This window comes from Podarcis pityusensis (assembly GCF_964106645.2).
Source record: "Podarcis pityusensis genome assembly, chromosome: 9".
Classification (NCBI taxonomy): Eukaryota; Metazoa; Chordata; class Lepidosauria; order Squamata; family Lacertidae; genus Podarcis; species Podarcis pityusensis.
The window spans coordinates 56169037-56181609 of NC_138034.1; the positions used below are offsets into that span (position 1 = coordinate 56169037).

At 42.5% G+C, this 12573-nt stretch overlaps 1 protein-coding gene across 1 annotated transcript in view; it reads right to left on the bottom strand.

Moving 5' to 3' along the window:
* Nucleotides 1-5219: 5219 nt before the first annotated feature.
* The window catches only part of BANK1 (B cell scaffold protein with ankyrin repeats 1), a 174811-nt gene continuing 167457 nt past the window's right edge, over nt 5220-12573 (bottom strand). Inside the window, exons 13-17 of the mRNA XM_081020292.1 lie at nt 12244-12307; nt 10761-10790; nt 9886-9956; nt 8386-8437; nt 5220-6146 (exon numbers count right to left, since the gene is read on the bottom strand). Coding sequence (XP_080876418.1) covers nt 8426-8437; nt 9886-9956; nt 10761-10790; nt 12244-12307 — 177 coding nt within the window. The 3' untranslated portion in view covers nt 5220-6146; nt 8386-8425. The remainder of the gene's footprint in view (nt 6147-8385; nt 8438-9885; nt 9957-10760; nt 10791-12243; nt 12308-12573) is intronic.

Sequence of the window (12573 nt, forward strand, 5' to 3'; positions counted from 1 at the left end):
CTTAGTTGGTCTCTAAGGTGCTACTGGACAATTTTTATTTATTTTTATTTATTTCGACTGTGTCAGACCAACATGGCTACCTACCTGAATCAAGAAACAACACTTATGAGCACTATTGGAACTTATTATCTAATAATATAATTGTTATTTAATCCTCTTGTAGCGATACAACTGCTGTAGCATCCGCTTCAACTGATGCTGCAAGTGTGCATCAGACAAGCAAAGCTGGCCGATTGGCCAGCCTAAATGTTTTTGTTCAGGCTGGCACTCCAGAAACACACACACTGTTACTCAGGTCTGTCTTAAGCATATGCGGCGCTGGGGTGCCCAGTCCCATGCACGCAGGAGGGCGGAGCCGGCCGGCCACCTCAGCGTCTCATTGGCTTGGTTGCCCCTGAACTCATGGCGCAGAGCCACCTGCAACAGAAGAGCCCACTGCAGCGCTCTTGTTGTGATGCATCCAAGGGAACGGGGGCAACTGGCAGGCCCCCAGCTGGCTCAGGCCACCGGCCGGTGGCCGGTCAAACTCCGGTCCTTGGTTCTGCATCAATCTGCAACTCAGATCTTCAGAAGCTGAGCACGCAAGCCAGCAGAGAAAACAAACTATTCGCGACAGAGGGGCAGACAGAGGTATATGTAAAGCATATTTACAAGCTGTTTATTCAGCATAGATCAGGACAAAGAAAACATGTCTGCTCTCCTTCATGTCCAAGAACAAGAAGCATAAGCAAAAGCTATACACAAACGGAAGTTCCCAGCAAGCTGTGCTGTGCTGAAATGTAAACAGGCATGTGACACACCACAATCATGCCCTGTTCCTTTTAAGGTGGAACGGAATATTCTAACAGCTCTGACTGATGGGCAGGCTCTTCCCTGGACTCAACTCTCGGGCCCCGGACTCTCGGCCTGGTGCCCTTGAGAGCCCAGCGCCTGGGTGCCCCGCAACCCTAGCGCCTATGGGTAAGACGGTCCTGCCACTACTAATTATCTAGTAAGGAAAAAGTTTAGGCCCATCTACTGATTGGAGATGATACATAATTTTAGAACAGGTACTGCCTCTTGTGTGAAAGTACAAGGGCAATGACTCTTCCAAGATGGTGCCCAACTCTAGCAGTTATATTACAAACAATATACATGTTTTAAAAACAATGTTGCCCAAAGGCATATCTTCTTAGTCAACAAAAAGGCCTTTAACTACTTCATCTAAATTAACTGATTAAAGGTTGTACCCCTACACTATTATATATATATATTAAGCAGAATAGAATAAAGACCTTTCCTTTGGCTTGTAGAGTCATAGCTTGGATCTCAAACGCCTTTGCTCCTGAGCAAATTGGCTCCTGAATGAGCAAAACCCAGAAGTGAGTGTTCTGGTTTTTGAACGATTTTTGGAAGCTGAACGTTCAGTGTGGCTTCCGCAGCTTCTGATTGACTGCAGGAGCTCCCTGCAGTCCATCAGAAGCTGCGCTTTGGTTTCCGAATGTTTTGGAAGTTGAACGAACTTCTGGAATGGATTCTGTTTGACTTCCAAGGTATGACTGTATGTATCCTTCTATTGTTGAACTATAGAACTAGGGTTTTCACTTACATATTAGCAAAAAGGTGGAAATGCATTACCAAAACAAGAGGTCAAAACTGATTTACACAAAATGTGCACCTGCTGATTTTGATGCAGATTTTGAAAAACTACTGTAATTTAAATGGAAATATAATCCATCTCATCACAGTGGGACAGACTGTGACCTGTCTGCCTCCTCATTCTGCTGCCTTGGTGCTAAGTATTGATGGGCAGTTATAAGAGCTCTACTTTTCCTCCTGGACGTAGGCTAGTCAACTCTTTAAAGAGAGGATGGCTTCATATAGAGGGCCATCCTCTGTAAAGTAGGACACATGGACTCCCAATAAACATTTTCACAAATACTTCAAACATAAGAGATTGGAAACCTCCAACTATGTTAGAAAGTCGATTTCAGCTTGGCAGGTAGAGGATGGTAAATTTTTATTCATGTAACTAGATACTTATTGACCCATGTGTGTCATTGGGAAAGTGCTCACATTTGTTATCTAGTCGAGGAAGGGAAAACATACTGTGGTATTTAGTTAACCAACAACAGACAGTGAATCACTGATTTGGACTATTGAACGGTTCACTGAGAGCTCTCCAATGACGTGTAAACAACCAGGAGGCCTACCCATCTTATTGAAAAGCTGGGTTTGTTTTATCCAATTAAAAAAGAAGAAAGGAAACAATTGGAGGGAAATGTTTTGGTTTCTTTCAAGCTTTCCCTCAAGAAGGGAGGCAGGGTTATTCTTTGAACAAAATCCTTGTGCATAGCAGTTCAGCCAGCTATGCAGTTGTGAAATTGCTTTTAAATTAGAATTGGTGTACAATCTGAGTTTACCAACCTGGGTTGTCAGTTGTCCCATATTTGAGACATGCTTTCACAAAAGCCCTCTTCAGGTCTTCAGCATGAAGGCAAGGACGGGCAAGTGGGAACACAAAGTGTGAGCCTATCCCTTCAAAGATGGTGTCACGGTCTGGTCTATGGGCAATCAAAGTCCCGGCTGAGGACGTCGGGACCGGGGGCAAGACGGTGGGGTGGGAGCAGGAACGAGAGTCCAGAAACCAGGGATCTGAGGGTCAGGAAGCAGGGAGTCATGAATTCAAGGATCCGAGGGTAGAGAAGAAAGGAGTCATGAAGTCAAGGGTCCGAGGGTCAAGAAGCGACGAGTCAAGAAGCCGAGGTCTGAGGATCAGGAAGCAAGAAGCCAAAAGCAGCAAGGCAGGAAATGTGTTGCTGTGGCAAAGAGCTGAAGGGAAATGCTGACCTTATATCCCTTCCTGGCTCTTGCCACCAGGTGCAGTGAGTTACCAAGCGGCCTCACCTGTGTGGCCACGCCTTGCCTCTCCAGTACAAACTTAGGAAGGCCCCAGTCCTGCAAAGCCCTACTGGTCACAGGGCTTGGCTCCTGCACATACTCCTGACAGATGGTGTCCATTCTAAGCACACTCCCTGACAATGCATGGTTGACATTAAGAAAATAAGAAGAGCACTGCTCTATCAGGGCAATGACCCACCTAGTCCAGCATCCTGTTCTCACAGAGCACAAGATTTGCTTTGTGTATTTAATAATATTAATAAATTAATAAATTAATAAATATCCTGCCTTTCCCCCATAACTGAATGCTCATTTCTGTAAATAACAAGGCAGTATATTCTGTTGTTGTTGTTATATAATACACATAGCGAAACACAGCTATCCCTTTAAAGTTGAACTTCTCTGAATTTTGTAATGTAGTTCTCCAGTCAAATAATGTGAAGAAAATGCATATACTAGGGTAAAGGTGTGCATACAAATGCATATATGAGAGTCACCCTTCCCTAATTCAAGCAATGTCAATTTGCAAGGTCACTTATCATAAATTAAAGCTAGAAGTTAAAAATGAACTTGTTTCTTTCATTTATTATCACATTTGTATCCTGGTGTTTCCCCATGAAACTCAAAGGTATATTCATGCTTCTCCCTATTTTATTCTCGCAACAACCCTGTGAGGTAGGTTAGGCTGAGAAACTGTGACTGGCCTAAGGTCACCAAGAGAGTTTCATGATGGAGTGAGGATTTAAACCCTGGTCTCCCAGTTCCTAGTCCAACTACATCACATTGTACTTAAATTGTGTGTGTGTGAACTTAAATTGAGCTTGGTTTATATCAGTTTCTTGCCTCTGTTGGTCTTACTTTGATTCCATGTGCATAGCCAAGGCATCCTTTTTGGGAGCAAACATCACTGAACATAGGGGGACTACTTAGTAAATAAAATGGAGGCTGCACCTGTAGAATTTAGCACTCTGTTTATCCTGGGAATCCTATTAAACAAACACCGAAATCCAAATACTCTATGTAAACATTGTATTTTGTAATCATGCTAATAGGTGTCGATAATTAGTGCTGATTTACATGCAAATGCAATGTACAAAGATGCAGTTGAATGTTCTTAGGGGGGAAAGAGCTAAAATTAGAATGTAATCATTCCTCTTGGTGAATGGGAGATATTCCTGTAAGGTGCCACAAATTACCATTTTGAATAAATAAATGAGGCCCTGCAACAAAATGTTGTTGGAGGGGGGGCACCTGTCTACAGCGGGGAAGCCCACTTCTTACTAGAAAAGAGGGCACTTGGAAGGCATAGATCAACATTTGCCTGTAGGCAAAGTCTTTTTCAGAGATGTGACTGAGTACTTGGCGAACAAGTAAAGGTAAAGGTAAAGGTAAAGGGACCCCTGACCATTAGGTCCAGTCGTGGCCGACTCTGGGGTTGTGGCGCTCATCTCGCTTTATTGGCTGAGGGAGCCGGCGTACAGCTTCCAGGTCATGTGGCCGGCATGACTAAGCTGCTTCTGGCGAACCAGAGCAGCGCACGGAAACGCCGTTTACCTTCCTGCCGGAGTGGTACCTATTTATCTACTTGCACTTTGACGTGCTTTTGAACTGCTAGGTTGGCAGGAGCAGGGACCGAGCAATGGGAGCTCACCCCATCGCGGGGATTCGAACCGCCAACCTTCTGATCGGCAAGCCCTAGGCTCTGTGGTTTAACCCACAGCGCCACCCGCGTCCCTTGGCGAACAAGTACTTAGGCTCAATTGCTAGCAGCGGAAAGCTCAATCTTGATCTATGGCAAGGTGCCAAAGACCCAAAACATTGGCAAGAGATGTCTGGGGACACCACTTGATTGACAGTGGGGAAACTTCTTGGGCCAAATTGGAACTCCAAATGGACAATGTTTGGCCCACAGGCTTGATGTTTAGAGTCTTTAGAGTCACAGAGCTGACCTGACTCCATCTGAGAAGAGATTTGAAGGCACAGAGCAGGCCACCTGATGAGATGTGTGCTTTCAGAGGCACCCTTCCTCAGCTGGAAGAACTTTGACGGGTGTAACCATGCATAGGGGAGGTGGGGGAAAGGACATGAGGTTGGGACAGGCTGGTTGGACACTGCTCACATGCACTGTATAAACCCTGTAGTTCATGTATTTTGGGGGGCAGTAGGGATAGTTTTTTGACCCTCTTTTCTTTTTTTGAGAGTCACGTGCGTCTGCAGACCTTAAAGTTCCCAGGTGCTGCTGACACCTCCTTCCTGTGCATGGGTGCTGCCATTTTGGCTACAGAAACAACAGCATTCACCCCCATAAAGATGGGAAATGAAAGGAATTATTACAGTGGTTTGTCAATAGCAGGACTGATAATTTATTCAGTTTCATGTATACCTCCTTATTCTTTGTCAATGAGGGCACATAGCAATATACAGAAATGAAATGCACATGAAACAATTGGAAAAATGTATACAGAATGCTGACAATGGCAAAGCTCTCATGCCTTATTCCCTGGCCTGTTCATTTTAATTGACACGTCTCTCACTTCTCTTGCTTGAAACAGAAGCCATGTTGCAGCGTCATGTATCAGGACGGTTAGGCAGGTGCCAGTAAGTTCATTTAACGCTAAGTTCTGGTGGGATATTTTGGGGTGGCGGCAGTCATATGACAATTACAAGCAGCGAACCATTAAAAAAAGTCCCGCCTCTGAACTTATTGGTGACAAAGGTTTTTGTTGCTTTTAAGAGCTCAATTTGTATAATTGTCCAATAACTTATGGTCACTTTGGAAAGCACTGTGCAAGGCGGCACTTTGAAATAGGTTTCTGAGGACCTTGAAAGCGCCTTTCAAAGCGCTATATTATAGAGCACTTTGCATCAGGCTTTGCAGGCACTGGTTGGTGGTACCTGCAAACTCCCTTTTGTCTGAAGCAGGGTTCTACCTGCTCCACTCCCCATGCCTTATATGGTGTCAGGTGTAGGTTAGGTGGGTGTGGCTCAGTCAAAAGTGCCGTGTTGGCTAAGTGGGGGGATGCCTGGCAAGCCTCCGCTAGGGGTTCCCCAGCAGAATGAAAACATCATTTGTTTTGCCCCTGTTAATTTGTTTGCAGACTCCACCGAAACAAAGGCAAGAGGAACATTTGAAAAGGAGGCCTGTTGGGTGGGGACTTTTGCTTATCCAGTCTTCAAGGCTCAACTTAGTGCAGCAGAGTTTGCTGAAACTTGGATCATCTCTTGGTGATGTAGAATGATCGCTGCAAGGGGTCCAACAATCTGCTCTAAAGAGAATGGTGAAAAAGACACAATTACTGGGCAAACTGTTACCAGGCCAGCATATAAGAATAAAACAAAAGACTTATTGGCCAGCTTTCAATGCTTAGCTCCCCACCCCCACTCAGTAATAAAATTTGCTGAAACCCTCAATGGCAAGTTTGTCTGCATGGGTTTCTAATTCCTGTCTTGCTCCTTTAAGCTGATGAGAAGTGAGATTTCCCCGTTAGGTTCTGCTAAAAATACCCCAAAATGGGTATTATAGTCTTTATTATATGTACTGTTATACATATAATATTATGCTCTGCGACATAAACTCAGAGCATGGGATGTGTTCTCAGGTTCTACACTATTGCTATTTTGGAGTGGGATGCAAGCACATACCAGGAAATTCTAATTGCACAATTACAGCTGATGGGGTGGTCTTGTGCAACAAAACTGCTTCCTCAAAAGACTGGACTTTTTGTGATAACAGATGTGGTGGTAAAATGTCCTGGAGAGTGTGGGATAGCAGTTGCTCTGATGCAAAGCCATCTCACCTCCATGCAAACAAAATAGAACAAATGTTTATTCAGGCGAGAATGTTGCTTAATCTCCCGGCACACAAATGAGAATGAAGGCAGAATATATAGGTCCTCTGGAAGCACCCTTAAACTGTTGCTGATTCTTAGGGTTAGCATTAGAAACACAGATAAATATGGGGGTGCAAAATATCTAGACCTTTAAATATAAGGCTGTCAACTAACAGCTCAAAATTTATAGGAAAGAAGCATCCAGCATACAACTTCTAAAAGTGTGCTCATATATTTTCTCCCTTGCGTGGTCAAATCTAATAACTTATATCTCTTGGGATGTTTACCTGATGGAATAATGAATGTAGAAAAGAAATAATTAGAAAATGAGACACAGGTAGCAGGACTAATAATTTAAAACAACACCCCTTTGATGCAATGTACAGTGGCAGGGAGGAGAAAGCTATTTTAAAAAGGAAGAAGAATTCCTGCAGAATGGAATAATGAGATGCCCCAAGTAAGAAGGTCATCCTCATTAAGAAGACCATGGGAAATTTTTTGCTGGAGGGGAAGACAATGGTAGCTAAGATATGTAAGGCACAGCTTTTAAATGACAGCTAATGCATCCTGCACTGATCAGATAGTTAATTAATGTTTCAGCCATTCTCAGAATTCCAAACCTTTGAAATTCTGGAAGACAATATAGTTTAACCCATTGGTGGGCTGAAAATACAGCCTTGTAAAAGGACACTGACACCCACACATGCACTATAGTGGCCCTAAAGCAGCTAGTACAGTGGTACCTCAGGTTACAGGCGCTTCAGGTTACAGATGCTTCAGATTACGGACTCCGCTAACTCAGAAATAGTACCTCGGGTTAAGAACTTTGCTTCAGGATGAGTACAGAAATCGTGCAGCAATGGCACAGCGGCATCGGGAGGCCCTATTAGCTAAAGTGGTGCTTCAGGTTAAGAACAGTTTCAGGTTAAGAATGGACCTCCAGAACGAATTAAGTTCTTAACCTGAGGTACCACTGTAATTTATACAGACACCTATTTTCCTTTATTGAATCAGGTTACAGTACACTGGCTCATATATTTCCTTTCAGTAGCAGAACTGAGCCCACATTCCTTTTTCATACAAAAATCCACCTCTGGGTTTACCGTGGGCATTCTTTACGTAAGAAAATAAGAAGAGCCCATCTGCTGGATTAGTCCAGTAGCTTGTCTAGTCCAGCCTCCTGTCCTCACAGTGGTCAACCAGATGCCATGAGAAGCCCCAAAGCAGGAACTGCCTGCAACAACACCCGCCCCACTTGTTACCCCCCAGCAAATAACATCCACAGGCTTACTGCCTCTAGCAGTGGAGGGAGAACTTAGCTTTTCTTTGTTTCAGCCACCCGATTTCGGGAGGGGAACCTTTTTGTTGCTAAATAATTTGGAGCCAGAGAACCGTGTTCTCTTTCTCATTTTGTCTGTCTTGGTTATCTTACTGTACCCTGTTTTGATAACTTCTGGCTGCGACGTGGCTTAGAAGTCTGAAATATAAAGTAAAATAATAAAAGAAGTCTCCTGAAAATCGCTCTGATCTTCTGCCTGCCTTAAACATTTCAAATATCCAGCAAGCGTTAAATAAAGTAAAGGAAAGAAGCTGGTTTATTAATGAAAATGAACCAAAGAAGAATAGGGAGTTAAGCAATGTCCGTTTGCAAAGTGCGTTGTATATATGCCATTACCTCTGTTATCAGGAAACGCCTGCTCTTTCCCTGGTGGGTTTCAAAGCAGAGTCTGAAATAACACATGCTGTTCATGAACACTGTTAAGGATCTGGAAGTGGTAGCTATTGACATATTATTTTTTTTTTAATAAAAATTTAAAACCAAAGAAGCATCTGGCAGTGATTACATATGCCTTGTTACCTTACATATGACTTGTTACTGTTGGATTTCCTATGTGGTTCTGCCTTTGAAAAGCTTACAGAAGTGGTCCAGAATGGGACTGCCAAGCAACATGGAACACACCTCTCCAATTTTGGGAGCATGGGGGTGTGGGTAAAAAAGCTGGGGGACAAAACCCACCACCAAATTTCAGGGGCAGTGGCAACATTTGGAGGAGGATAAAGCTTACTGCTACTACTTGAGTATCTCTAAATGGCTGCTGGATGGAAGCTGCCTATCCTCCTTTCTCCGTAATGATGCTATGACATTAAATATAATTGCTTTAGAAGAGCAGGGTGGGAATCTGGACAAGGAAAGCACAAGAGGGGAGTGCTTTCTTCATGACATCATAGGATTTAAGTGTGGCCACTTCATGGATTACTGCTTTGTCGTGGCAAAGGAGCTTGAATAACTCCAAGAAACTGTGAGCTACGCCGTGCAGGGCTGCCCAAGACGGACAGGTTATAGCCGAGAGTTTAGACCAAATATGATCCACCTGGAGAAGGAACTGGCAAACCACTCCAGTATTTTGCCAAGAAAACTCCATGGACATAAAAAAGGAGAAGCTTTGAGAAGAAAGTGTGAGTTTCCGGGACTTCCGGGTTGGCGCCATCGATAATGGAAGAAGATTGGAAGAAGTTCAAAGATTATCTACAGAAATATTGTAAAATCAATGAATGTTAGAACGATGTTGGATAGAAATTAAGTGGTTTCCAGCTGTAATGCTTTAAGGGAATATGAAAAATGGGTTGTTAAGAGATAAAAATCTAAAGTTACTATTTTAAGACTAAAGATTAGGATAAACAAAGAGGGTAAGGATTTGCTGAACCAACAAACTGAACTGGAATACAAAAAAGGGAGGTATGAGGAGGTCCAGGAAACAAGCTAAGGAAAAATAAGCAATAGAAAATCTGAGTGTTTTTAATCATTTTTATTTTGTATTTCTTTTTCATTTTTTATTGTAATATTTTAAAAATCCTAATAAATATCTTATTAAAAAAAAAAAAGAAAGTGTGAGTTTCCAAGGCATGCTCTGGTTCATGGGGTCACGGAGAGTTGAACATGACTAAGACGACTAAACAACAAATTCTGCAATAAATGCTCATATGGGCCATTGGAGGTATACAGTAAATGTTTTCAGAAAAGGTATGTGGGGCCACAGAATGATGTTTTGAGGTCTGACATCAGGATGGCATTTATTTTCAGCACTTCCTAATTGACTGTAGGACATTCATTCTAACATATTAAATTTAACTTCAGAAATAAAACACACAATTTTTGGGAAATCTTGATACATACCTGCTTTGGAAATGGATGGGTGTACACAATGCCTTCAGCACTAAGACTTGCTTTTCGTCTCGCCACGGGAACTATCAAAATAAGAAAAGGCTTGCAACTTTTAGCGTCAGGCTGGTTTGGAGCTATTTGGTACTGATATATTTGTCTTACAGCAGGCAATCCAATTAAGATAAGAGTCTAGCATACACAAGGTTTAAAGCCTTACATAATATGGGCCTCGTCTACTTGAAGGAAGGCTTCCTCCCATATATCATTTCCTATGAAAAGAGATCTGCTGAAGGTGCCCTCTTCTGAGCACCTCTGCTGTCAAAAGAACAGCCCCAAGGCTACCTTAGTTGTGGTACCCTAGTTGTTGAGCTCTTTGCCATGAAAGGGACACCTGAATGCCAGCTTTGTTAGAGGGTGGTTCACAGGGACATTTGCATTAGACCCCAGACCTGATGCCTGTTCTCCTCCCCTTTTTATTTTTAATTAACAAATGACACCATATCATTCCAAGAGTGCATTGTGGGAGGGAAGAGCTCAATTAATTTGCAATGATGGGTAAACGAATGAGAGAAAGAGAAGGAAGAAGATGTCCAATCACCTTTCCTGGTATGCCCCCACAACCTGAAGTTTACTAAGGTTATGTACCACACTTTATCAAACTTTACCCATCTCAAATTTGGCAAAATGGAGGTGGGTGGAAAATCTTTGGATCAGCGCTCAAACAAACAAACTGCTTTCTTGTGATGGTAGTCACCAGAAAAGTGAGTACCAGCACCACATCTATTTTTTTTTAACCAAAAAAATACTATTCAGTAGATGCCTATTCAGGAGGCACCTTGTAGACTGGCTGTAGGCGTGATTTATGAGGTAAAGGTATTGGAACTTACCATCTGGATGGTGAATAATGGTGATTTTGTCTGTTAGGAAGAAAAGTAAGCCAAAATGTGGTTACAACAACTGGTCATGTGGGGTTTTTTAGTCGAGTCTTTCCCCAAGTGCCATTTGATCTGCATTCATAGAATTGTGAGCATAGATCTACCTCAGAATTTCATATTTTTTTCCATTATTCCAGGGATGAGGAGCCTGCAGTCCTTCAACTCCTGTCACCCCTGATCATTAGCCCTGCTGGATGGGGATGTTGGGAACTGGTGTCCAATGATACTTAAAAGGCTCTGCATCCCTGCACTGTGGTCTTATCTACACTAGTGTGGCACTGAAAGTGGAAGTTGGCATATCAGGATTGGGCCAATATATCCATTTTGGTTTCTCTCACTTTCTTCTTTTTCCTAATTTTAAATCAAGTTCTCCACACTTCTACATCAGTTTGAAATTTTTTTTTTGTTAAAGTCCTCACGAACATTTATCAGCATTTTTGTGTGAATTCTAATATGTACATTTTTTTTGTATGCAGTTTCCCCCAATTTGAACACTTTTGCAAAGCAGTTTCCCGTAATGTAATGCTTTTTGGTACATTATGTTCACTAATACATACACTTATATGCATGCTTTGCACTAGTATATGCGTTTTTGTACACATTGCTTGGCTGGAGAACTGCATTGCAAAATTCGGAGATGTGTGGCTTTCAAAGGATGGCTGTGTTTTGGTTCTCATATTCTTTCAGAAAGTGTGAAGTAGTTAAGTTCACCTTGAAATGGAAACAAAGTTAAACTCTCCCCCATACCTAGTGGCAGGCCAGGTAAGAGAAAGGTCCCACAGGGATACAAAAGCCCTTCCCATGGAAAAAAAACCACTTTTCATGCTGAAAAACGCAGACTGTATTCTTTCACAGTCTCTTACCAACCCCGGACTAAAGAAGGTGAGGGATACAGAGTACTGTGAATCACCTCTAAAGTGATCACTGCTATTCCTTCTCCTGTCTGGGAGCAACCATAGAAAGCTGCCCTCCAGCCCTCTCCATGTTTCTGCCAACCTTTCTGTAGCGCTTGGTTTTTGTTGATGAGTTGTGGCAACTAAGACACAAACTGGAATAGTTCAGGGCAGGGATTGTTCGGCCCCTGACAACTCTCTATTACTTGTTAGGGAGGCCTGATTCAAACTTTGAGCATCCCTGGTATAAACAGAGGGTTTCCTGGTCCAAAAATACTGAATTGCTGTTCAAAACACGTTTCTTGATTCCATTGCCTATAATTTTGGCATTCCACACAGCTGCTCATAATTACTATTATGAATCATTTTGTGTTCTTCTGTGGGAAGGCAGGTCTCCGTATTTGACAAATTGTCACAAAACTATGGAGAAGCCTATCAAAGCCTTTCCATGGGCTTCACTAGTCTTTGGTTCAGACCTTGAAAAAAATATATATACAGTTCCCTTCTGCAGCTTATTGAAATGCTAGTTAAATGTAATTTACCATACGTGCTTTCCTCCTCCGGTCTTTTTCTGATAATAGAGTCTCTGAGCTGGCGTATTTTTTCCTTAAGTAAGAAACAAACACACAAACAACAACAAAAATCAATAGCTGCAGTTGATTGTTAAAAATAATGAATGAGTAGCTGGAGGAGTCGGGCTTTTTAGTATTCTGCACACTTAAGCTTCCTAGCACAGGAAATCATTTTAAAAGACATTGGGGGGCGGAATCTCTCCCTCTCTGTGTTTTAAAAGAGAATTTTGGTAGAGTTATGATACATAAATATCTCTGGAAAGTTTTCTCTAAGAGCAAATGCAATATCTCCACAGCTGC